The 25,291-nt window shown below is 56.6% G+C and overlaps 1 protein-coding gene and 1 non-coding gene across 9 annotated transcripts in view; both read right to left on the reverse strand.

The window, feature by feature from the left end:
* Nucleotides 1-6,498: 6,498 nt before the first annotated feature.
* Nap1l4 (nucleosome assembly protein 1 like 4) overlaps nt 6,499-25,291 on the reverse strand; it is a 32,681-nt gene continuing 13,888 nt past the window's right edge. For 5 of the 8 annotated variants that reach the window (XM_071615964.1, XM_071615959.1, XM_071615960.1 and 2 more), the window contains exons 5-15: nt 24,710-24,851; nt 24,492-24,578; nt 23,078-23,203; nt 20,347-20,418; nt 17,862-18,001; nt 16,532-16,677; nt 15,474-15,496; nt 14,946-15,083; nt 12,772-12,801; nt 12,372-12,428; nt 6,499-7,425 (exon numbers count right to left, since the gene is read on the reverse strand). In XM_071615964.1, coding sequence (XP_071472065.1) covers nt 7,387-7,425; nt 12,372-12,428; nt 12,772-12,801; nt 14,946-15,083; nt 15,474-15,496; nt 16,532-16,677; nt 17,862-18,001; nt 20,347-20,418; nt 23,078-23,203; nt 24,492-24,578; nt 24,710-24,851 — 1,000 coding nt within the window. In that variant the 3' untranslated portion in view covers nt 6,499-7,386. Of the gene's footprint in view, nt 7,426-10,729; nt 10,768-12,371; nt 12,429-12,771; nt 12,802-14,945; nt 15,084-15,473; nt 15,497-16,531; nt 16,678-17,861; nt 18,002-20,346; nt 20,419-23,077; nt 23,204-24,491; nt 24,579-24,709; nt 24,852-25,291 lie in introns of all 8 variants that reach the window. The other 3 variants (XM_027944091.2, XM_027944087.2, XM_071615963.1) reach the window with 2 other exon arrangements.
* On the reverse strand, nt 19,707-19,829 carry LOC114100164 (small nucleolar RNA SNORA54). Its single transcript, XR_003584002.1, has one exon. It is a non-coding gene; the product is annotated as a small nucleolar RNA SNORA54 (small nucleolar RNA).

Genomic DNA, 25,291 nt, shown 5'->3' on the forward strand with positions numbered 1-25,291 from the left:
CGGGCTCCCTGAGCCCCCTGCCTGGAGCCTTGAAGCACAGGTGCCACCTCACCAGGTCTTGAGGACCCAGTGACAAACAGCGCTGCTGCCCAGGACACCTCCCCTCCTTGGCATAAGGGTGAGCCCTCTTCATGCCTCACCACCCTGCCAGGAAGGATCCCAGGAGGCCCGGTCCACCAGCCTGGCCCTCTCTACCCACTGCTCACCAAAATGGCCCATCTGCCCCAGTGACCCCAGCCCCCTCTCCTGCCGGGATCCAAACTTGCTGAGGTGGGGGCTGGGTGCAATGCCAAGAGGGAGCAGCTGGGGTGTGGGCAGTGGGCCCCTGGGCCTCCCCCTGTGGGTCCATCTGCCCCCACCCCCCAACCTGTTTGGCTCTGAGTCCTGCTGGGGAGGGACATCTGAGGAGCGCTGGGACAGGCGGTGGGAGTGTCCTGGAGCCCCCTCCCGACAGAGGATCGACCGCCTTGTGTGCTCCAGAGAGCAGCCCTGGCGGTCCAGGGGGGCCCCAGCTGAGGGGTACTGCAGGGCAGGGCAGGGCCGGCACCTCTGCCCAGCTGGGGTGGAGTCACCTGACAGCTGGACAGGATGGGGACCCTCCAGGGTTAGGGGAGAAGGGTCCTGTCTGACACCTGTGTCACCCACAGAATGGGGAGGAGCAGCCAGCTGACGAGCAGGGGACCCTGGAGAGAACTGAATGGATGAACAAAGCAGGAAGGGACTGAGGTGGCCCCCATCCTGGAGGGTGGCCAGTCCCCAGAGGCTCCTCAGGCACAGAGACCGTGTCTGCTCGCGGCCCGCCCTGCCCGGCTCCTCCTTTGGCAGGTGGGGGACAGGCCTCCATGTGAGTTTCCCGTGAGTTCTTCCCTACTGTAAAGAATGACCAGGGGCTGGGCTGGGGCTCAGTGGTAAGGCTCTCACCCAGCAGGGGCAGAGCCCTGGTTCCACCCCTGGCACCCCAAAAAAACACTTAATGTTAAGTCAAGGTATTGTGTGCAACTACAACCAAAAAGTAAATACTAAAAAAAGAATTACCAAAATCAGTTACCAGTTGTAGACACAAAAAGGAGGAAAAAAGGCTAAAACCTCATTTGTCCCCACCAAGGACGACGTGGCCTTTGATCCTTTTAAAAAATATGGACAGGCCTGGTTTTTGCAGTGGCTGTCAGCACACCTACCTGGGGCTGAGGCGGGAGGACCACAGGCCAAGGCCACCCGGGGCAACTCGGTGAGACCCTGTCTAAAGTAAAACTACGTGCACCTGCGTCTCCTGGTACATTTAACAGGACTGCCGCGTGGTCACAGAACTGAAAGCAGGGACGGAGGGGGCGGAGGACAGACAGGGAGGTTTCCACCTGGGAAGGAAGGGCGCGCTGACACACTGCAGCCAGGCGGGCGGCCACCATGCTGATAAGCCAGTCACAAAGGGCAGACACGGGGCCATCTGTTCCACGTGGCCTGAGAGCGATCAGAGCGACACGGGAGCCTGGGCCCGGGAGCCGGTGTGGGCGAGGAGGAAGCTGCGGAGGTGGAGGTGTGACACCGCACACCTAGAGAGTGTGCCCGGCGCCGGCTGCTAGCGGTGGTCAGGAGGCAAGCCGTGCAGTGCCACCCGCAGCGTCATGGGGTCAGCTTAACCACTGAGTTCCACGCTCAGCCCTTTCTATTTTTTGTTCTAGGACAGGACCTCACTAGGTCGCTGAGGCTGGCCTGGAGCTTGCCATCGTCCTGCCTTAGCCTCTAGGGTCGCTGGTGGACGGTGTATGCCACCACTCCCAGCTTCCTTGGGGCTTTCTGTGCCTATGCCTCCAGATATGCATGGCCTGTTCCCTGACGGTCATTTCTCCTTTCCTATCAGCCCATCATGAGCTGAATGGTGGCCCCCAAATCACATGTTCATGTCCCAATCCCCAGAATATGTTAGTGTGACCTTTAGGAAGGAGATGTGAGTGAGTTATTACCTGGTTGGCCCTAAATGCCATCTCAAGTGTCCTCTAAGAGAAGCGTGAGGAGGAGAGTGCCCACAGGGAAGGCCATGTGAAGACAGAGGCAGAGATGGAGTGGCCTGGAGCCCGGTGGCCTTCAGAGTGCAGCCCCGGCACACCCTGACCTCCCACCTGGCCTGGTTGGGGTCCTTCTTCAGCAGCCCAGGGGGTGGGGCTGGAGCCAGGCTCAGGTCGGGATGGATGTGTGGGTACCGGAGGCTGCAGCTGGTGAGGCCAGGAAAGGCCCCACGGCAGAGGAGATCCGAGGAGCCTGAAACAGACTGGATCTGGGGGCCCCTCGAGACCAGGAACACCTTCCTCGGGCTGAGAGCAGAGGCTGTCGGTAGCACCCCCTAACGAAGCTGAGGGTGGGCAAGGAGGGTGCCCGTAAGGCTGATGGGCGCCAGCTCCCTCCTGGCTGGCTGGCCCAGGCTCCTCTGCTTCCCCACTTTGCCCCCTTTCCAGGCCGGCTACATTTGCAGACCGACAGCGCCCAGCTCTGGTTTCCGAGCCTTAACAGCTGTGTGTGTGTGTGGGGGGGGGGGGGGCAGAGGAGAAACACTGGCTGCGTCTCCCAGTTTCATCAAACTGCATGAAGTTCTTGTCCTTCTCCCCTTCCTGCCCACTCCTTATGTGGTGGGCAGGGGAATCTGGCCAGCTGGGACCCAGGCAGCATCCCTGGGCTAGGCTGCCTTCACTAGCTGACCTTCCCCGGCCAGGTCTGGACAAGGACAGAAACACCTCCAGGTCCAGGCAGACAGCCAGAGGCCGGGTTCCCTGGATCAGCTGGCCCAGAGTGGACATGGCACTGTGGGGGACAGAGATGCCCAACAGCTCTGGCATCTAAGTCGTGGACTGTGAGGGCGGAGGCGGACTCTGACCCAGGAGGCCAGGGAGGAGCAGGCTTGGGCACATTCCTGTGTCCCTGGGGAGGCGCCGGCAGGGGTGCCTTCCCCGGCTGCCCCTACTGCCTCTCTTGGGAACACAATGACCCCCGGCCCAGCCCATGACCCAGGTTACCTTGCCCCTCAAGTTCCCCTTTCCTGACACCTGGGGACCAGGACATGAGCATCTCTTCTGCATCCCACCCCTCCTCTACACAGTGGGGGCTCTCAGAGGGCCCCTCACTGACCCCAGCCCCTCTCTAGCCTTTTGCTGAATGCACTGAGGGCCCCTTTGTCCCCAGCTCTGCCTCTGAGGTGACCCCAAGAACAGGGCCTGGAGTGCACTCACAGCTGCCCTCCCCTCCCTCCCTGCAGAGCGGGAACAGGGCAGGGGGAGCCCTGAAGCCTCCTCTGGGCCCCTGCACAGTGCTCTCCCGGCTCGCCAGGGCCAAGGGCCCAACCTTCAGCCAGACTGGGAGGGCAGCTGGGGCAGCCCTGACCCTACCAGGGGTCTCCCCACTTCTTGGAGGCAGACGCTGGGGTCTGAGAGTACCAGACTCCTAGGAGCCCAGGAATGCCTGCTCCGGGCACCTGTGCTGGGTTGTCATGGAAAGTTACATCCGGCTACCGCCCTCCCAGAGTGTTGAGTCAGCACGGACCAGGTGGTGACTGGCCACAGTGGTGACAGCCTGGGTCTGCAGGCGGGGCTCTGCTTGGGCACACAGAGGTGGCTCGGTCTCAGTAGGCGGCCGAGGAGGCGGAGAAAGGGCTCCAGGTTCTCCAGCCTGTGAACCCTGGGACAAGCCTCTGAGTCTGACTCTCACAAAGTGCCAGGGAAAGGCGCTCAGCAGGTCCGCCAGGGCTCCTGGGGCCTGCCACGAGGTGCCCCAGGCAGGGAGGGGGGTGTCTGCCTCCAGAGGTGCTGGCAGCTGGGAAGGGCCTGCAGAGGGCAGAGTCCACCCAGTGGGCAGCGGGTGGCCCTGCAGGCAGGGAGCCAAGGACGCCCGTAACGGGGATGTGTCCTCTGGCAATGTGAGGCCCAATGAGGGGTCCGCACCTTCTCTAGGAGAGCTCCCTCCAGGTGTTGGGGCTAGAGGCAGAAGGCAGAGATGGCCATGTCTCCCACCGCCTGTCCCAGCGCTCCCCTGAACCCCTCCTCCCCAGCAGGACTCAGAGCCAAACAGGTTGGGGGGTGGGGGCAGATGGACCCACTGCGGGAGGCCCAGGGGCCCACCACCCACACCCCAGCTGCTCCCTCTTGGCACTGCACCCAACTCCCACCTCAGAGCAACTCCAGATCCCGGCAGGAGAGGGGGCTGGGGTCACTGGGGCCAGATCTGGCCATTCTGGTGAGCAATGGGTAGCAGAGGGCCAGGCTGGTGGACTTGGTCTCCTGGGATCCTTTCTTTGGGCATGGGATGCCAGGAGCTGCAGGGGAGGTCAGGGGTCAGGCCTCTGCGGGACCCCTGCCCTAGGTAAACAGGTGGCAGCCCATACAGCAGACAGGCCACAGGGCAGGCTGACTTCATAGACACACCTTCACTGAGCCCCTTCTGAGTGTCTCTGCTGACTGGGGGCACCCACGTCCCCATTGCTCAGTGCTCCCCAGCCCTGCCCAGCTACAGGCCGTTCCCATGGACTCCCTGCCCCGAGCTGGTCCGACCAGAGGCTGTGTGGAAGCTCTAGTGCGGTGCTCAGCTGGGGTCTGAAGTGCCTCATTGGTTGCACCTGTGACACAGGAGACCCAGGCCTGAGGGACACAGCTCCCCAGGGGGTGGCTGCTAGGGGCAAGCATGTGGGGATAGACTGGAGCAGCTCCCAGTGTCCTGGGAAGGAAGGCCCTTGGAAAGAGCACTGTGCCAGCCTGGGCTGGGGACGTCCTCAAGAGAAGTTGGGCGGGCAGGCTCTGCAGAACCCCAGCAGAGCCTGGGGCCACCCTGGGGTTGGCCAGGACAGACAGGCCGAGGTGGAGGTCCTGAGCAGTGGGGCTGGACCCCAGGACCGGGGAGGAGGTACTGGCCTCCCGGGTACCTCTGACTGGATCCAGCACCTGGCGGGTGGGCTTGTGGTGACGACTATGCTACATGCAACCAGGTCTTGGAGCACACCTAGGTTGGTGCTACCTGGGGCCTTCCTGTGACCCTTGGGAGCAGGCAGGATGTATACAGCTGGGTGGGAACCGGGTCCCAAGTTTAGACCACGTGGCGTCCTGGGGTCTCCAGAGGGGCCTCCCATGTGAGGGAACTGCTCTTGGAAACACTTGGGCACAGTGATCCCAGGCCCCTGATTCCGTGGTGGACAGCCAGCCAACCACAATGCAGGAACCCAGCTTGCACAGCACACCCAGGTGGGCTGGGGGCCCTGCAGGGGATGCCAGGAGCTGCAGGGGAGGTCAGGGGTCAGCGTTGATTAGGGAAAATAAACGCACACACCTCTAGGCCATCACATAGGGCTTCTTGACTGGTAGCCACAGGCAAGCAGTTCACAGCAGGGACAGCAGCAAGGGCCACCCCAGAAGGAGTTCCCTCGCTGCCTGCCCTCTCCCCAGTTCCCTCCCGTCCCATCCTCCTGATGCATTTCAGAGAGGGCTCTACAGCAGCACCCGGGACACCAGGATATCACGGAACCCAGCTGGCCTGCTGCTAGGGCATGCCACGCAGGAGGCCCCCGTCTGCTTCAATCTGCCTGACCCCCACCAGGTGGCCCGTCCTCATGTGCAGACCCTCATGGACATGCGGCTCCACCAGTACCCGACACCCTGCTACTTACCACCAGCCCGAGGCAGCCTCTCCCCAACTCCCCCTGCCCCCACCGTGAGGCTGAGTGTCCCCTGAGAGTTGAGTGTGGCCAGTGGATGACAATGTCCAGGAGCTGGAGGGGCCAGGCTTGCAGAGTAGCCCTCAGCACAGCTGTGGCCAGCCGGGCCACTGAGGCTTCCTCCCTAGCGCTGCAACCATTCCTATGACAGTCACCCAGGCGCAGCACCCTGCGCAGTGACTTCTGTTCTTGAAATGACTTGTGAGCCACATACTCACAAGCAGGCTCTGGAAACCCGACCTCTCTGGGCCACCAGGGAGTATGGGCAACACCCCGAGGACCTTCCCAAGGGCACTCCAGCCATAGAGTAGAAGGGTCAGCGTGTAGGTCTGCCTTCTGGGACACTGCCCCTGTCCCACAGGCGGCCAGGTAAGGCCAAGCTGCCTCGAGTACTTCACAGGAGGGGGATGAGAAAGGGGTGCAGTGGGCACCCTGGCTCTCCCACGCCAGGGCATGCTGAAGGCAAGCCAGGGGCCAGCTGCAGGAGGCAGCAACCAGCTACCGTGGCCTCATCTGGGTTGGGGCCAGGATTCCCACCTGCTGGGCCGAACGCTTCCCCTCTCATTAGGGAGACATCTGAAGAGACCTAGAGAAAGCATCCAACACGGGCTTCAAGGGGAGGCTCCTGGACCCACAAGGCACAGCTCGTGGTAAAGCCTTTCCCACAGCAGCTAAAAAGCCTGCCAGGGCCCCAGGACTGCACCCAGCGAGATGGGCCTTGGGGGCAGGCGCAGGAGACGACAGGCCTGCTGGCCCACCACACAGGTGGGGCGCCGCAGGAGCAGCAAAGGAAGACTCCACACAGCATCGCCTCGTGTTTCACAACTTTAATAGAATATTCTAACTATTCTGTACAAATTGAAAACACCGTATTCAGGTACAAATGTGTTATCAGGTAAGGCTGCGCACTCTACACGCCTGGTCACGGCTGTCCCCGGCTGCCAGAGACCAGCACCACCACATACTTGGAAACCTCACACCAGCTGCTGACTGGTCAACCAGACCCAGGGCTTTAAGACAGGATGAGTGGTGGGGTGAGAGGTGGGGTTACTCAGAAAACAACACGTGACCTCCACTGTTGCCCTCTCCCCTCCAGAGGGGACGAGGACCCTGGCCCTCTGGCTGCCGCCGTCCCAACAGTAGGCCTGTGGGTCACAGGAGCAGCTCCTGCCCTCAGCAGAGCAGCAGGAAGCAGTGCTCCCACCAGCACACCCTCTGGCCCAGCCACCAGCCGGGTCTCACTATGGTAAGGATAAGTAACAGTGAGTTCAAAGTCCTCCAAGCATCAATGAATAAATAAATATGAGGATGGGCCCCTAAGCTCCTGCCTCAGAGGTGTGCACAACCCACCCGACCCCTAGAGACTACAACGCAAGAGAACACTCTAAGAACTGGGACGGCCGGCGCCAGGGCTGCAGCGGCTCTGAGCAGGCTTGTGGCAGCAACGGGGTGGGCTCCTCAAATCAGGGGGCCTGGGAGGCAGGCAGGCCCTCGCCCGGCTCCACCCACAGGGTCTATAGCCCCCGGGGTCCTGGAGTGCGCTGTCGCCACCGTACAAGTTAAGCAAAACAAGGAGGGAAAGGAAAAGTCAAGGTCATGCACTTGAAAGCGCGTTAGATGTCGTGAGCACTGTCCACCTGCTGCAGCAGGACCAGGCCCGTCCTGACAGCGGCCATGGGCGCCACCCGTGCCGCGGTCTCTCACTGCTGCTTGCACTCTGCTGGCTGGCTGGGCTCTTTCTGCAAGGAGAGGAGAGAGGACTTGGAGAGGCCAAAGCCACGTGGCTCGCTCACCAAGCGCCTCCAACCCACACGCGACCAAGACCCGGGAGCTCCCCACCTGACAAGAGGGCTGCTGCACAGGGACCTCGGGATGCCAGGACACCCGGGACTAAACCCAGGGGCAATCTACCACTGAGCTACCCCCCACCCGGCCCTCTGGGTTTCTGAGACAGGACCCAAGTCTCCCAGGCTGGCGTGGGACTTCCACCCTCCTGCCTCAGCCTCCCAGCTGCTGACGTGACTGGTGTGGCCACGGAGCCCAGCTACTTTGTCTTGGAGACTCCTGCTGGATTAGACTAGAGGGTCTCCCAAGGCCACAGGTTAATTATCTGCATAGGGCTCCATGTAAGACAGGGGGCCCGCCCTACTGCCCATCCAACAGTCCTCACGGCTGAGGTGCAGTCCTGGCCATGAACCTCAGCGGGAAAGCGTCCTGCGTAGAGGGGCTGCTTTTCTCACTAGCTGGGAATAGCGTTCAAGCAACTCACGCCCCAGCAGCAGCCTAGGGTGCACCCACAGGTGATGAGGGGCTCACCACCTGTGGGTGAGCTCGCCCACGCCCAGTCTCAGCAGTGGGAAATTCTGCCCTCCTGTACAGTCACCAGGAAACGCATCCCCGCCTGAGGGGCAGGTTGACTCACTCCCAGATCACACACCTCCCAAGCCCACCCAGAACCCCAGGAACACAGCGTAGAGCTGAGTACAGCCTAAGAAATGATGATGATTTCACACTAACTACTTCTGAGCTGGGATATTTATCAATCTGTTACACAATTCCTGGCAGCCAAGATTTTAAAAAATTTACTCTGACTATAACTTGATAAGCCTCAATGTCTAGGAAAGGCCTGTGCCATGTGGTTCAAAGGAATGTGTGGTGAGGGCTGGTGGTCATGCCTGTAATCCCAGTAACCCCAGCCACTTGAGCAGAGGTAAGAGGATGGTAAGGTGAAAGGCCAGTGTGTGCAACGTATGGAGACTCTGTTTCAAAACAGAAAATAAAAGGGTTGGGATACAGCTTAGTGGTAAAGTGCCCCCTGGCTCAATCTCCAGTACCACCCAGACCAAACCCAATTGCTAAAAAACATCTAAGGTAAGCCTATCCACGGAAGCTTGGGTTACAGTTCATGCTTTGAGAAGTCACTTAAAGGATAGAAAGTACATATTACAGATGCATAAAAGCATCAAGGAAAAACCTCTGTCCCTGGTCTAAATTGCAACCCACGCTGCACTTCTCTGCCTGGCACAATGACAAGCTGCTCTAGGAGGCAGATCACCCTTCCTAAGCCTCACCTGCCCAGCAGGCTGCCCAAGGAACCCAAGTCCAGCCTCACACCTAGGCCAAAAAGACGTAATTGAGTGCTGTCAGTCTGTCCAGGCTGAACCCAGCGGTGGCCCAACACAGAAGACTGTGGGGAAGTGGGGGTGCCCTGTGTAGGTGCAGCCAGAGCAGGACATCCGTGTGTGCTGCCACATTGGGACTGGGCTAGGAAACAGAAACCAGGCTCTGGGGTGCAGGTGGGGGTACAGCTCCTGCCCAGCATGCAGAAGGCTCTGGGTTCTACCCCAGGCACTGCAAATAAAAGAAAGCCATTCAAGAGGTTCTGCAGGGAGAACTAGGGCTCTGAGCAGATGGAGTGTCCACATACCTATGTACGCGTGAATTAAACCCAGTGTCACATAACACAGAGTACTGTGTCATTTAGCCTATGGTACACCAGTGAATCCATGTTAATTTTCAACCAGAATGGCATCTACTGGTCTTAAATAAAACCAAGACTGAGGCGGGAGGATTCCAAGGTTGAGGTCAGCCTGGGTAATTTAGGGAGACCCTATCTCAAAATAAAAAGGCTGGGGATGTGGCTCAGGGCTACAATGTACATGCTTGGTGTTCGAGAGGACCTGGGTTCCACTTACTCAAAACAAAGAAAACACAAAAACCCCACTGACTTGGTTGCACATGACAGTTCTGAGGGAGGACAACGAGTGGGCCTCGCTGGTGCTGGGCCCCCAGGTCTGAGGAGCTGCCTCCCCTCTGGGCATGAGGACAGTTGTGACCGAACCCTGCTGGGCTACGGAGCAATGCAGCACCCAGCTCCTGCAGGTGGGCAGGAAGAACTCTGGGAATGGGTTTCATTAACGGACATTCGCCATGTGTACATCACACACAGGCAGAGACTAAGGTGCACCTCAACTGAGTGTCCTGCACGTCAATTTATTTTTTTGTATTTTTGGTACTGGGGATCAAACCTGGGGCCTTGCGCATACTGGGCCATAGACCAAGTGCTCCACACCTGGGCAACACCCAGCACCCGCATGTCACTACCTCTGATCAGAGCTTGCTCACTCAATGCCAACACGACTGCTCAGAAGGGAGCGGATGTTCTCAAAGGCAGCCACCTGACCAGACCCTGCCCACCATGGGACTCCTGCAGCTGGGCTTCTGGGATACCCGTCAGGCCAAGGGAGGGTAAAGCCAGGCCACTAACACAGCTGGCTACACCAGCTGCACCAAGGACAGGGGCCATAGGCCCCTGGGGAGAACATGCTCAACACTGACGGACGACATGCACTTGGCCTGGCTCAGGTTAGCTGCTGGGGTCAAAATGCTATGGCAAGACTTCACAGGGCACCAGGTCCAAGGCTCCCCTGGTAAACCAAAGTCTGCCTATGCCAATGGGCAGGGGCTCTGCTGTGACTTCTTGCTCCCGCCTTTCCTCTTCCTCGGGGGAGGGTCTGGTGCATGGCAAGGATCTCTGCCAACCCCACTGCCACCACCCGGGTGACCAAGGGAGCTGCCAGGTTGAACATGGGTGGAGGCAGCTCCCAATGGCTCACTTCCACCTATGACTGGTTCTGTTCTACTGCCAGCATTTGACCCATCTCCACAGCGGTACGGCTGGGGACAACAAGTGTGTCAGGGCCATTCTGATTCTGCAAAATGCTGACCCCTGGGGCTGCCTGTTGTGGTCCCTCCTGAATAGCAGCACCACCATCACTAGCAGTGCCCCTAGGCCTCAGGGCTACTCCTTCACCAGCAGTGCCACCCAGGGCTCAGGAAGATGCCAGATCTAGCTTCTGCCTGTTGGTTTTCCAAGACCAGCCACGGGCCCTGCACAAAGCACTCCCCATGGGAAGCCCGTGCACCCTGCAGCACACCACATATGCCGGGAGGGCGACTTTCTGTGTCCCCCAGGTCCAAGCATCACACGGCAAAGTATAGACCAGCAGTTTGGAAGTTAGGTACGAATGGATTCCACCTTACCTAGGAACGTATGAATGATTAACAGACAAAAATTACACCTAAATGGGGAAAAAAATTGAAAGGAACCGTCAGCATGAAAGAAAACGAAATGCACAAAATTATACAGGAAGAGACAGCCACGATTCTCCTAACACAGAAGGGCCGCAGAGTGCTGGACGTGGGCAACTCAACGCAGCAGAGCTGTCCCTCCAGCAGGCCAGCGCAGTGCCCGGTTCCAGAGCCTGGTCACCCCAACACCAGCCACACCCCCCATCCTGGCCTTGCAGACACCCTGGACAGGTGCACGTGAGGGGACAGAGACAGGGCACCGTGAGCCAAGGACAGCGGACAACTCAGGAATGTGGTGGAGAGCTCATCAGCCATCAGTGCCCCAGCCATGCCCCAACCCGGGCAGCGAAACCAGGCTGCAGGGGTCAGCATGGGACTCGCTCCATGCTGACCACCTGGAGCCACCTGGTAGATGCTCCTTCAGAAACAGGCATGGGAAGAGACAGAAGGGAGGACATGACACGGGAGAAGAAACGAAGGAACAGAGCCTGCAGAACAGTGACACAAGTACCACACAGGCCACGGAACCGAGGACAGGGACTGGCAGGTGTCTCCAGTCCTGCCCTCCACCCACATCAGACCATGTGCTCACCCGGCCAATCACACACCTGCCTCAGGCCCGCCACACGCCCACAGGGCAGCCACACGTCCTGGCTCCCACAAGTGGACTGCGGCTGGGAGCCCATCACCCACGGCCAAGCACACTGTAGCGCAGAGCCTGAGGCCCACAGGGAAACCTTTACGGGAGGGGCGTCCCCCAAGCTCGCCGAGTGGTATTTGTGAAGCTTGTTTCTGAGAAGCCCTTCTCCACCCTCCTGAGGGATCCACTGTGCATACGTGCTCCTCTCAATGTCCGCCCCGCACCCTCAGCTTCGAGTGCACACCCCACCCAGGCGAACAGCACAGACAGGGAAGGACAGCTGGTCAGAGACAGGCCACGGAAACACCGGGTGCCGGCACAGCCCACAGCCCACCCTGTGCTCAGAGGTGCCCACAGCTCAGCCCTGCACCAGTGCAGCTCTGGATGGTGGTGTGTGCCCAAGGCCCCAGGAGGACCAGGTCCAGGCAAACCAGGGGCCGCTCTCTCGCCTTCCTTTTAAATCTCCTCAGTGAACTCTGTCGTTTATTAAGGCTACCTGAGACACGTCTAGACACCTGCGCTGTCTTCTCAATACCCTCAGCCCAAGGACAGCTAGGTGATGTCCTCGCGTCCACTGTTCTGCCTCTGAGCCACAGCAGCCCTCAGAGCCCCCTCCTCACATCTCTCCCACCACACCCAAGCGGGCCGAGTGGTTAGTTTAATCATCCCCGAGAGGTGAGCTCTGGAGTTAAAGGTGAGCAGCTGATGGAGTCTGCAGGTGAGACGCGGCTGTGGGAAGGCCTGAGGCTCTCTCCTGAACACCTGTACTAAACCTGTCTGTCACCAAGGGTCCAGATAGCTCCTCATCCAAGTGTTTTCCTGACACATTTTAAGTGTTCTCAGTAGAAAATCACACACACACAACTACATGCACCGCCACCGCCCCAAAGTGGGGAGCATCGGTCCAAGTCCAGCAGTGCAGCACTGCGGGTCAGGAGCCTCAGGATGACTGACCTTGGGGGTAACTTCGGCATCATCCTCGTCTTCTCCCTCCTCGTCACCTTCCAATTCCTGTGTGAAAAGGAGTGAGTCAGCCAGGAGAGTCAACTGCAGGCTGGACTTCCCGGAGTCCACTACGCAGAAGCAACCCTCTGTTTCAGAAGGAGGGTGTGGGTGCCACTGCCCACCAGGGCTGCTCTCCTCTCCTGGAGGCAAGCCGTTTGGGGCGTCTCCCCCTCAGGTAACCCAGCAAGGCACACGCTTCTTTACAGGGAGGTGACACCCATTCAGGAACTTCTCCAAGGCACATCTTACAAGCCAACTGCTGGTCAAAGGTACCCCATGGGGAGAGGGCACCATGTGGCCTGCGACACACTGTGAGGGAAGGATGACATTTCCTGCCTGGGTTCCTTACCTCCTCCTCTCCTTCCTCGCCTTCTTCAAACTGGAGGGGGAGAAAATGAAAAAGCCTTTTCAGGTGTGGAAAACCACGGTCATGCTGCCCTAGACACCAGCCCCCACCAAGCGCCCCCACCAGTCTGGCTTGGAGAGCAGACGCCCAGCTGCTGTGCGGTGGTGGCCCCCCAGCGACTCGGAGGCAGGTGTGCGGCTGCCTGGGTTCTGGGACGCGCACCGCCTGCTTGGAGGGGGCCAGGTGCTCATGAGCTCTGCATTTCCCTAGGATGTGGGAAACCTAAATTCACTCAAAGACCAGAGGTAAGGATGGGGAGGGCTGCCAGGGAGCTGCCAGCAAGGGCCTGCTGGATCCAGGGCCCACTGTGGTCTTCATGCTGAAGCAGGGCTGCCAGGAACAGGTGTCTGCAGCGTGATGAGTTAAATGACTGCTAGCATAATTCTATCACATGCAGGCACTTTGCTGTCATTTCATACCTCATGCAAGGGGCAAAGTGGCCTTTATTCAAAAGCAGTGCAATAAGCCCTGGTGTTTCACCCTACAGTCAGCTAGAGGAGGACCTCCGCTTACAGCCAGCTGTCCTGGTCGACGCATCCTCCACCCAACGCAAGGCTGGTCAGACTCAGATTCAAGCTCCACACGAGACAGAGGCAAAGGTGAATGCAACCCCATGGCTGCGGGCTGCAGAGCCACGGCACCTGGCATGTGCCAGACTTCCCGGGCACAGACATCCCTCGGGCACTGCACAGCAACCGAGGAAACTGGCTACAGAGACGTGTTTCCTCCTCTTTCCTGAGTGGCAGTGGGGTGACTTGCACCTTACACTTTAGAAAGCCACACATGAAGAACTTCATGCACCAAGTCCCCAAGATCCAAGCACCAGCCTCTCAGGCTTAGGGAACCTACCTAGCGGAGGCTCCGGTGTGGGCCTGAGGCCTATCCAACCAAGCAGACCACTGCCCTTCCTCCCGCACTGAACATCCACCAGGCACTTCTTACACCAGCACCTGCTAAAGCCCAAATGCCTGGCACAAGGGGCGTCATTGCCATCAGCTCCTTTTACAGAGGAGGATACTAAGGTACAGGCACACCATGACTAAGGGAAGGAAAAGGACTCATCTAAGGAGCTGCGCAGGAGCTGGTCCTCCTAAGCTCAGCAGCAGCAAACACCGCCCACAGGGCCTTCCAAATCCATGGGTTCACGATTAAGAGCAGAAGACCTGACTTGCAGTGAGCTTTCCGATGTCCACTCGCCCTTACCCTTACACTAACTAAACACTACTGCCTTGGTCACAAGAGTCATTTTCAAGGCGTCAAAACAATGGCCCCTGTGGGCAGTCCAGACACACTGGACAGAGCAGGCACATTTCCATGTTAAAGGAAAACGCTACTGGAAAGTGCTAGTCAAGACCTCCAAGTGACCACCAGGAGCTAAGACCTACATTTCTGCAGCTGCTTTGGGCCTTAGGAACCCAACACTGAGCTGAATGTCCATGTGTCCTCACACTGACCACCTTCATCCTTGGCCGGGCAGCTGTATTTCACAAGTCAAACATGAGTCTAAGACCGCCCTCCCAACACACAAGACTGGCCTGTCCTCCTGCCACTGCCAGAGGACCCTCAGTACACAGGGAGGTGGGAAGTGGGCCAGGCCCCTGGATCCTGCCTGAGCTCCTGCCCCTATAGGAAGCTTCAGCAAACCTCGGGAGGGAGGGAGCCTGAGCTCTGCAGGCAGACAGCAGAGGCTGCACAGCCAATCACATCCAGCAACTGAGACCACTAGGAGCAACCCGGGCCTCGGCCACCACTGATGGCTTCTAGCAAAGCGCAGGGCCTGCCTGTGGGAGCAGAGGTCTCTGTTTGACTGTTCTGCCCCAGCTAGAGTGAGTCCACTGCCAATAACTGCTCAGGGAGGCCAGACCTCCCTGAGGCGGCCTTCCACAGGGCACGGTGGGGAGAGTCAGCAAGCAGGCTAACCAGGTGATGGGGGTCAACAGCCTCAGAAACCCGCTTTCCTTGCAGCTCCTTCTAGGAGCCCCCTTCTCCTGTTTCCCAGACACAGGAGACCAGTGGGGCCCATGCCGCTGTCCAGGTGCCATGCAAATCTGAGGCTCGCAGGCCTTCCCTGCATGCACATCCCCAGAGACTAGGTACCCAAGACAGCCCACCCCCACCTGTCCCCAGCCACACACATTGTCGTCATCCTCGATGGCCTCCCCAGTGAAGTAAAGCACAGCCCGAGGCACAATCCGCTCACGGAAGAAGTGTCCAATCTCAAAATCCGAGGCTAACGTGAACTCAGAATCTTCATCCTGAGAGGGAAAAGCCAACATGTTAACTCATTTCAGTGGGATAAACACTCCATCCCCCTCCCTTCTGGTTTATTGGACTTCAAACACCAAATTTCTGCACTTCTGGGTGATGGCTACCACACACAAAAAAAGCCACTCAAAATGAGCTTAGGCATTTCCAAAGTGGGCCTATGGCTCTTTTCCTGCCCAAAGGTTTCAGAGTAGAGGGTATCAGAGCCGCAGGGGGAATGGGCGGACAGAAGGACAATGTCTATTCCTGAAGCCAAGGTGGAGAGCCACCCCCAGGTGCGAGAACTTCACATGAACCCCAGGGCCTACGGGAGCGGGAATGGATTAGAAAGGGCAGGCAGTCCCCCAGGAAATAAAGACTTCTGACAACACACATCTTACCAGTGATTCTCCATCACCCGAGGCTAGAAAAAGAAAAGGCAAAACAAGTCTGAGTTACACTGACAACCAAGTCTTAAACCCAGAGGAGAAAGCTCGATCGACCGGCACAGAACAGACAGTTGGCAGCCGAGGGAGCCTTGGCCATCTCACCCACTTCTGACGCTGCCCCAGTCCCGTCTGCTCTGCCCAGTCATCGGCTACTGCCCAAACTTCTGCAGAAAAGGCCAAGGTTCAGAAAAGCAGGGCAGAGTCTAAAGGGTCACCAGGAGGAAAGCCTATGAGGGTTCAGACAGGCCACTTGGTGCATTTATGCCACAAAGGGATTTAACTCGTGCCCTGCAGAACTCTATGTGCAGCTAGGTACAACGGCCATGCTGCTGTCCCAGCAACTTGGGAGGCCACATCAGGAGGACGGTGAGTTCCAGGTTAGCCTAGGCAACTTACTGAAACCCTGTCTCAAAGTAAAAAAAGAATGGGAGATATAGCTCAGTGGTCAAGTACCCAGGGTAGAATCCCTAGCTCAGTAGTCAAGTGCCGGAGGTGGAATCTCTAGTACCAAGAAAAAAAAAAAAAAAAAACCCACAAAAAAGCGAAGTTGGTGCTGATGCAGAACCAACCCTCACACCATGTGCATGACACGCTATGTGCCAATGAGGAACCAGCGCCAGCTTGTGTCCGATGTGGAGGCAGGAGGGAAGAGTGTGCTAAGGAAAGGAGCCTGATGATGAGAGGTCAAGAGGGGTCCTGCAGAGCGACGTCTGGCTCCCCAGGGGTGCCCAGGAGGCAGCAGAGGAGCAGGTGCCCCTTTGGCTTCCCTGAAGTGCAGCTATAGGTTCCTGGGTGGGACTAGCTAGGCAGATGTAAGAAAAGGCCTGTTCTTCCCCTGCGGATGACACTCCTACTCCACCGCCCCAGACCCTGCCTGGAATGCTCGCCTGGGCACCAAGCGCAACTCGGGGTGCGGCCGCCATTCCCTGCTGAGACAGCTGGGAATACTCCGCGTCACACAGCCACACAACTTCATATGCAGGACACAGCCAGCAGCCCTGCCAACAGACCTTTCAGAGGATTGAAGAAGTTGAAAAATGACTCGTTGGGGACTTGCTTAGTGATGGTCCTGACAGTGCCCCGCCCCTTGTGTTTCTGCTTCTTCTTGATGGTCTTGACAGTGACGTTTCTTCCTTTCTTCCAGTCAATGGTGCACCTGCAGGGGAGATGGCCATTGAGTGGTGCCACTCAGGAGAGCCGACATGGGCTCCAGGGCTGGAAGCCTGCCTGCTGCTTCGACTTCAGAAAGCAGGAGGGCACCCATCCCCCAGGTGTCCCACACGGAGCATGAAAGTGTTTTCTGTGTCGAGGCCTCTTCAGGTCTGCACGACAGCAGGACCCTGCCTGCCATCTGCTAACCGAGCCCAGAGAACATGTGGAGTCACACTCATATACCTGCACTCAAAGTCCCAAGTCAACCAACAGGGGACCACTGTGACAGCTGACAACCAGCAAGGAACGCAGGGCCTGGGATGTGCCCACCTTTGCCTCTCTGTCACCTTGGACACACATGGCCCTAGTAGCAGCTGAGTGTCATCTATGCAAGAGCACACCTGGGAAGGCCAGGCCCTCCGCATGAGGGCCTTGCCCTGTGACTATCTTTCCTCACCACTCAGTCCTTCAAGCCTAGCGGTATTTTAATAAAGAGTCCCAAACTACTTACACACAGAGATTTTCAACAATAAATATTTGCTTCTAATGCATAAGCATGTTAATTCAAAATAGAACAATTTCCTAAGTCAGATTCTGTCCTTGGTGGTCTACAGAGATAAAAATCACCCAAGCAAACAGCAGATACGCTGCCAATTTCAAAAGAAACCACTAGAGCAATACTGATCCGCACTGACTTATTCATTCAACAAAATACTCATATGCAGTTTTTTTGTTTTGTTTTTTGGTGGTTCTGAAGAATGAACCACCCACCACGCATAGCTAAACTGAAGCACACATTTCTAAATTGCAGCTGCTAGGGAGGCTGATGCAGGAGGACTGCAAGGTTGGGGCCTCGGTAACCTAGTGAGACTCTGTTTCAAAATAAGATATAGAAAAGGCTGGGGTGTAGCTCAGTGGTAGAGCGCCCTGGGGTCAACCCCTGTACCTGCCCTTCCCAAACAAGTTTAAGTGTTGGTGTCTAGGAAACCCAACCCTCTGCGTTCAGATGGCACAAAACCTTGAGACCCGTTTCCCACGGCACCCCGCTCTGCATCTGCACGCACTTGCAACCCTGTGCGTTTAAGCAAGTACGAGACTTTGCACATCATTCCTACTATCTTTTTGCCATAACATTCCAAACTACCTTCTGCTTTTGTTTCAAGGAAAGTCAGGAATGCCTCTTCTTACCCATCGCAGTCCACTATTTCAGGACCTTCAAAGGAGAAGGGGTCGGCCTTGTCGGGCTCTGACTTCATCTTGTACGTTTTCGTCAGGACTGGGTTGGTGAAGTAGTCATTGGGCTCAAAGTGGAACTCTAACACAAAAGACTGAAGCAGAAACTCAGAGTCAGTACCACGTAAAGTCTACCCACCGGCAACAGGGCTCTGGTTTGTGGGCTGGCAGAGAAAGCGGGCAGCAACCATGCTGCTCTGCTGACAGAAGACAGCACCAAGATGCAGGAGGACAGAGCAGGCCCGGCACTCGGGAAGCCCTGGCAGACCTGGAGGAAATGGGCACCCTGAGCAGCAAGTAGAGGTGTGCACAGAGACAGGTGTGGGTGAGGCCGAGCCAGCCAAAGGAAGAGCTCACCCACAAGCCACACAGCTGAAAGACAGAGATGCCCTTCTCTGGGGGTAAACGTACAAAACACACCACAGGGCAGACGGACTTTCCGGGACACTGGGCTTACTCCTAGAATGTGCACAGGCTCAGGAGGGACACGGGGCAGGACCCAGATGTTAAGTAAAAAGCCCATTCCCTGACCCTAATCCAAGATTTCCAGGAATTCTGTCTTGCTTGAGGCAACCATCTGGCTGGACACAGCGACATGTGACACCAAAGCAATCAGAACAGAGCCTGGTCCTGGCAAAGCAGTCAGTGGGAGAGAAGACGGGAAGCCGTGGCAGGCACCGCAGCCCCTGAGGAAACACACCCTCCTGACCAGAAGAGCTCAAAATAAACCCCACAGCAAGGGTGGGCAATGCAAAGTGGGCTGGGGGGCTGTCCAGCACACACCACGCACGCCCTGGATGCCACTCCCAGCACTGTAAGAGAGGGCAGCTAGCAAGCATCCAGCAGTGGTCAGGGAGGCTGCCTCAGATGCCAGCACACTGCTGCTTCTGGTCCCAGCCACCAGCACTTCTGCACAGGTGGGACCGTGTTCCCTCCCCTCCTCACTTCCTTTTGTCACTTCTCAATATCACGTTTCTTCCTATTTTCTAATTTTTCTGACCCCGCTGCCCTTGCTTAATCAAGAGAGAAGAGACCTAAGGTCAGACTGCACTGCCGATCTGCCACAACCTGGCATGCCACCCACCCCCACCCGCCAGCCTCACCCCAACAAAAGAACGTAATTAAAATCAGACCACCTCCCCCAGCAGGGAGAGAGTTAGCTGGTGGCCACTCTTCCACCTCCTCACACCAAGGAGCTGCAACAGTGAGTCGTGGCCGACTGGGGAGGGCTGGCACACCTAGGGAAGGTCACACAGAGCCGATGGCCAGAGCCACACAAGCTCCCCAGCCAGGAGTGACCTGCGCCTCTGCACAGGTGGCCCCCTTGGAGTCAGGCGGTTTTGCCTTCCTGGATCTGCACAGGACTTCTAAAGGAAAGACGGTGGGGAAACGCAGAGCTGGGGACAGCTGCTGAGAAGGGGACACTCTGCTTTCTACATTCTCCCTAAGAAGCACACCTGGCTTTTATAACAAGGGAGACAAGAGGAAAGAGGAGGTGACAAGCCTACACCAAGGCTAAGAGCCATGTGAGGTGGAAGACAAGAAGATGCTGAGAAAGGAAGAGGGACCCCGGCAATCACCAAGCAAGCGACCAGTGAGAAAAAGGGGCTTCCCCAGAGGGAAAATGTCAACTTCATCTGGAAGATCTATGGGCAAGAGAGAAGAGCAAGAAAACAGAACCTCAGAATTGCAGGTGTCCTGGACACCAGACTGGGAGAAGTCACAGAAGGCCAAGCAGGCCACAGAGCCGGTCCCAGGTCCCAGGCTCCGAAGATCCCTAACCCACAGCCCCTCCTAAAACACTGTCTCCAAGACCTGAAACTGAAAGCCACTGGTCAGTCAGTCATGTGTTGCTGGAGATGCTGTGGCACTGGAATGGAACCCGCCAGCCACAGCCAGGCTGAAGGATTACGAGCAGTGCAACCTGGAGGGCCAGGGGACGGCCGGGGGCAGGCCCACTCCCACTGACACTCCTGTGGGACGGTCATTCTAGAAAGATGTTTTGTGACACCAGAGTAGGAAAGCATTCTTCAGTTGCATCTGCCATTACACTTGAGCCTGAACCCTGACGGGCCCCTCCTCAGTACCTGGGACCTCCGTGCAGGTGCTCCTGTTGGTGCACACACCTCCCATCCTTTCCCTTTTGAGATGAGGCCTCCTTATATTGCGCAGGCTGGTCTTGAACCTGTGTGCTCTAGGGGGTCCTTCTACCACAGGTTTCTGAGGAGCTGTGTGTCACAATGCCCAGGGCAGGATGTGGCCCATGCCATGCTGCCACTCACCCAACTCCAGTGCTCAGTGAGGCACAAAGGGCACAGGCTATGAAGCCTGACCCTGGGGAACATCCCTCTCAGGGCTGCCTGGCAACAGGCGACAGGGTCTGGACCTCCAGCTCCCAACTTCAGGCCCCACAGCCAACTGAAATGCAGCTGGTACTCACCATAGGCTGGCCAGGGTCGGAAAACTTCACTTTAATATCCTGCAGGTGTTTCAAGATTGGTTCATCATATTCCTAAGGAAAAATAGGAAAAAAAATTCCAACTGGCTTTTAAACCAAGGTGTGCAGGGTAGGGCAGTGGGCATGCCCGAGGGTGGCTGGCCACCTGGATCCTGACCCAGGACCCACCTCCAGGAGTGGCCCCACCTGTTTCCCAAAAGTGATGGCAACAATATATGCCAAGAACCATGTGCCATCTATCTCTGGCTGGCAAAACAGTGACCATCAATGCTGGCTGTAAAACTACCTCTGGTACCTGTCTGCTCTCCTGTGCCACCTGCCACCACACACAGAGGAACAGTGCCACCAACCCACACTGGTGGCCACTTTCCCATCTGTGGCAGTAAAGATCCCAAATCCACAGCACAAAGTGTGCCCACTGTCCAACCTGCAAGAACTTACAACTCATGTGACTGTGCACTTTTACAAGTGACCGTCATCTCACCTCAGAGCTCACCTAACCCATCATTGTATGAGTCCATGAGAAAAAGCAAACTACGGCTGTGGCCAGCTGCAATGCTCACGCGCGTGTCCAGGGGTGTGCGCCACCAGAGCCACTTCACCCTGAAGCCTGTGGGCCCAGAGCCTGGAAGTTCCACTGACATTTAGGAAGTCAATCTGGTAACTGCCGACTTCCCAACTTTAAGTTCTGGTGATAGCACAGAAAAGATGCCGGCAAAAGCCAGCCACAGTAATAAGAGACCTAGCACGTCTCTAAACCTACTCGGCTCACGTGATTCAGAAAGGAAGCCCGTTCCTCAGGGCCAGAGCAGACAGCACTGGGCTTGCTGTGCAACTGCCATATGAACAGCCCCAGCTCCACCAGGGCACAAGCACTACTGTCTTCAACCCGAACACTTCAGCTGTGATCTCCCCCTCAGCCACCAGGTACCCATGAGCAGGGAACCCCGAGAGGCCCAGGGCCTAGCCCGTCGGCAGCACTTGATCCTGGAGATGCCCCAGCACAGAATTAAAGGACACCAGGCAGAGATTTCACGTGAACCAAGAGGAACAGGACAAGTGACCTCCCTCTCCACATAGGAAGTAAGAACTGCCTCCATCCCTGCGCAGCAGCGTAATTGCCCTCAGGTCCCTAACACCATGTGACGCTGCCACACACAGAGGATGGCGGCCAGATCTCCCACTACCCGTCAGAGCCTCGCCTCGCTGTGCCTGGCCAAGCGCGCAGGCCCCACCCTGACCAGATCCACAACCCGCCTTTCCTCTTTCTGCTCCCCTGATGTGGTGCTCTTCCCTTTGGTAATGGGAGTCACATCCGGGGTGCTTTACCACCCAGCCACATCCCAGCCCTTTTTAGTTTATTTCGAGACAGGGTTTCGCATAATCACTCAGTCTGAATGGAACTCGTGATCGTCCTGCTTCAGCCTCCGGAGGTGGGACTGCGCTACCCCTGCTATCAGTTTTTTTAAGTTGCTGGTAGATCTTTGGTTTTATTTTCTTATTTGCATGTGGTGCTGAAAATTGAACCCAGGGCCTCACATGTGCTATAAGCAAGTGCTCTACCACCGAGCCCCAGCCCCAGCCCGTCAATGGGGTTTTTATAATCCTTAGAATACATTAGATTCTTATACCACCAGGGCTGGGGTGTGGCTCAGTGGCAAAACTCGAGGCCCTGAGTTCCATCCCCAGGACCACAAAACAACCAGAACAAATTAAAAGCACCAAGAAAGTCACCTCACTGACTTGGGGGCAGCACGAGAGGCACTAATGACGCTAAGTAGTTTCAAAAGTTGCCAGGTGAGTCGAACATAGGTAAAAATATAGCTGGTAGAGATTGCATCTTTCCAAACCCTGTCCGGTAGCAGGCTTTACAAAGTATGGTCCAGTTTTCGTTAATCTCATCTTTTCATACCAAAAGGAAGCTTGGATCAGGAAAACCAAGGCTCTTCTACTTCAGATGCCTCCCAGGCCTGGAGTGAGAAAGCAGCTACTCTTCCCATCCTTTCCCAGGTATGGCGTGAGTGAAGGCAAGCCAGGCAGGACCATCACAAGCAGGCAGTAAAGACTGCAACAAGGGACCCTCAAAGTCACCACTCAGTATCACAAAACTCCGGGCAGGGCACAAGGTGGCTGTGCCCTAGCAGAAGCACCAGCCCTGTGGGTCGAGCTGTGCCATCCTGGATGTCCATATGCAGTTTCTGTGACCGTGCAGCAGGTCAGTCAATGAGGCTAGGGCAGAACTCTGTGACTCACTTCCAGGAAAGTCACACACCACTTCTCTGGTTACAGGAAGGTGGGTGAGTGGGACACAGAAAGGCTGGCTACTCCTTTTTGTTAAAAAGAGACTTTTCAATGGCAATGGTCAGAACATACCAGCAGCTTGTCTTGCATGTATGCAGCGAGGGGCACAAGGCCCTTCCAACAGCACCCCGAGGAGGAGACGCGCAGACACTCAAAGCCCTCCTCCAGCTGGCTGACCCGCCCGCTAGGGTCCTGTCCTCAGCTGCTGCTGCTCATAGCCCATGAGCAGCCCCTACCTGTGAACAGGCTCTGAGGGCGATGCGTGGCCCCAGGAGGGGGAGCGACCCACACAGGGTGAGACTCCGCCTGCACTGCCAGCCTTGCCTCCAGAGCTTCGAGGCAGGGACGGGGCTGCTGCCCAAACGCCTGCCCAGGGAAAGTACCTCCCAGCCACCAGGCAGCAGCGGCTCACCTGCACCAGCTCACTGAGCATGTCCACGTTTCTGAAGATGGTGAACCAGAACTCCGGGATTCCTCTGGGATTTGGCTCTTCTGCTGCTGGTTTCTCGGCTATAACTACTTTGTTTTTCATGTCTCCCTAAACCATAAAGATGCAAAACAGAATAGTTGTCACAAAAACAAATTAGCAATTGGCCTGAAGGCTTAGTGGAGCGAAATTTTAGTACTGCACAAACTTCTACTTGAAACTTCTTCCTTCCGACTTGGTGTCTCCACACCATGGAGGGAAAAAAATCACTCAAGCCACTATATCCAGAAGCACCCATGACACAATGTCACAGTGGGGGAAAAGCCTGAAGTGGCAAATGTCAGCAGACTGAACCCACATTTATTTAAAATGGGGTGCAAGGCAGGGGAGTTGACGTAAGAAAAACAAAGCTTTGCTGCATGCAGCAGTACCTTTAGCGTAGAGAAACTGCCCAGCTACACATGTGGATAAGCAAGTACTAGGCAAACATCGGGGTGGTGACCAGAGGCACCTGGCAGCGTGGATGGGGGTCTTGGAACAACATGGCCCCAGGGAAAAGGAACACGGAGGGAGGTTCCTGGTCATAGGGCTGGCTAGCTCAGAACAGCCTCGCAGGGCCTCCCAGCTGGCAAAGGCAGGGTGTCCTGGGTTGTAAGGAACGGACTCTCACCCATAGTCAGAGTTCCAACCAGGCCAGGCCCTGCCCATTTCCAAAAGACCAAACTATAGATGGCTACCAAAACTAACACACATTTTAAAAAAGCATAATGCTATAAGATAAACCTACTTGCGTTGTGAATAATGAAATGAGGCTGATGTGCATGGGGTGTGGCCCAGGGGCAGGGTGTCTGGGTCCCACCCCCAGCACCACAAAAGGAAAACACTGTCATGTTGCACTGCACTTGGCGGCGGGTATTCCACGAGGTCTCCCCCACACACCCTTAGCTTTCCAGTGACTAGGGACACAGGTGTGTGGCACCCCTGCTGACCCCCGCTTTCTCTGGACCATGACCTTCACTGGGGTGTGACTGCTCCTGGCTCACCCAATCCTTTATTCCAACACAGTGCCTCAGACACACCGAAAGGAGCTGTGCCTCCCTCGCCACAGGGACCCAAGTGCCCAACCTGAGGGGGAAGAAGCACCTGTTGCTAGGAGCGCTTTTCTCTGGAAAAAGCTTTACTACTGATTTAAAAACACCAAATCAGGGGCTGGGGTTGTGGCTCAGAGGTAGAGTGCTCGCCTAGCATGCATGAGGCACTGGGTTCAATCCTCAGCACCACATAAAAATAAAATAAAGATATTTGTCCACCTATAACTAAAAAAAAAAAAGCCCATGGAAACGTTGTTGTTTCTTACAGAACACATAGTCCACCCACTCATTTTTTCCCAGAACCTTACAGCCAACTTGTCGTCCTCTTCATTTTCACTGTGCCACTCTGACTCTGCGTCTGTCGGCTCCACGTCACCAGTGATGAATTCTCTCCTCTGTGTGAATACAAAACCCCTTAGAACCTGAGGCAACTCGGAAACTCCAGAGCCAGAAGAATGTCTGCACCACGTCTCCCAGACGGGGGTCCCCAGGCGCCAGGCAGAGGCCGCCCCCCAGCGCTGCCCACCTTGTCGAACAGAGGCTGGTACAGGGCTGCGTACTTCCTCTCCAGGTCATGCACCTCCTCGTAGAACTTGGCCTCTATGTGTGCACACCTCACCTGGAGCTGCTTCAGCGCGTTGATTCTCCTCTTGACGGCCCTGGGCAAGCTAGGAGAGGGAGTGGGGAGCCTCCTCAGCCTCAGCACAGCAACCTCGCTAGGCATGGAACACACCCCCTGCTACCGACAAGAGCTCCCAAAGCCATTAAGAGAAGCACACAATGGCCAAGAGAGAAGAAGCGGAACAGATAATTCACAAAAGAAAACTGTCCCACAGGAAGGTTCGACCTCATGGAAAAAACCCCAAACATGTACATCTGGAAGAAGTTTTCCTTAGCAAAATTAGTGGTTAACACAACACCACCCCTAGGATTGAGGAAGCCGAGGGCACGAAAGCCTGCAGACTCATCTTTCTTAGGGGCTGATGGGAACTCTGGACATGTTCACTGATGCAATAATCATACCACTAAGAACTCATCCTAAGGAAATAACCAGATATTCACCCAGGACAGTGCAGGGAACATCACTATTGTGACAACTAACAAACTG

Source organism: Marmota flaviventris, chromosome 9 (assembly GCF_047511675.1).
Source record: "Marmota flaviventris isolate mMarFla1 chromosome 9, mMarFla1.hap1, whole genome shotgun sequence".
In the NCBI taxonomy this organism is placed as follows: Eukaryota; Metazoa; Chordata; class Mammalia; order Rodentia; family Sciuridae; genus Marmota; species Marmota flaviventris.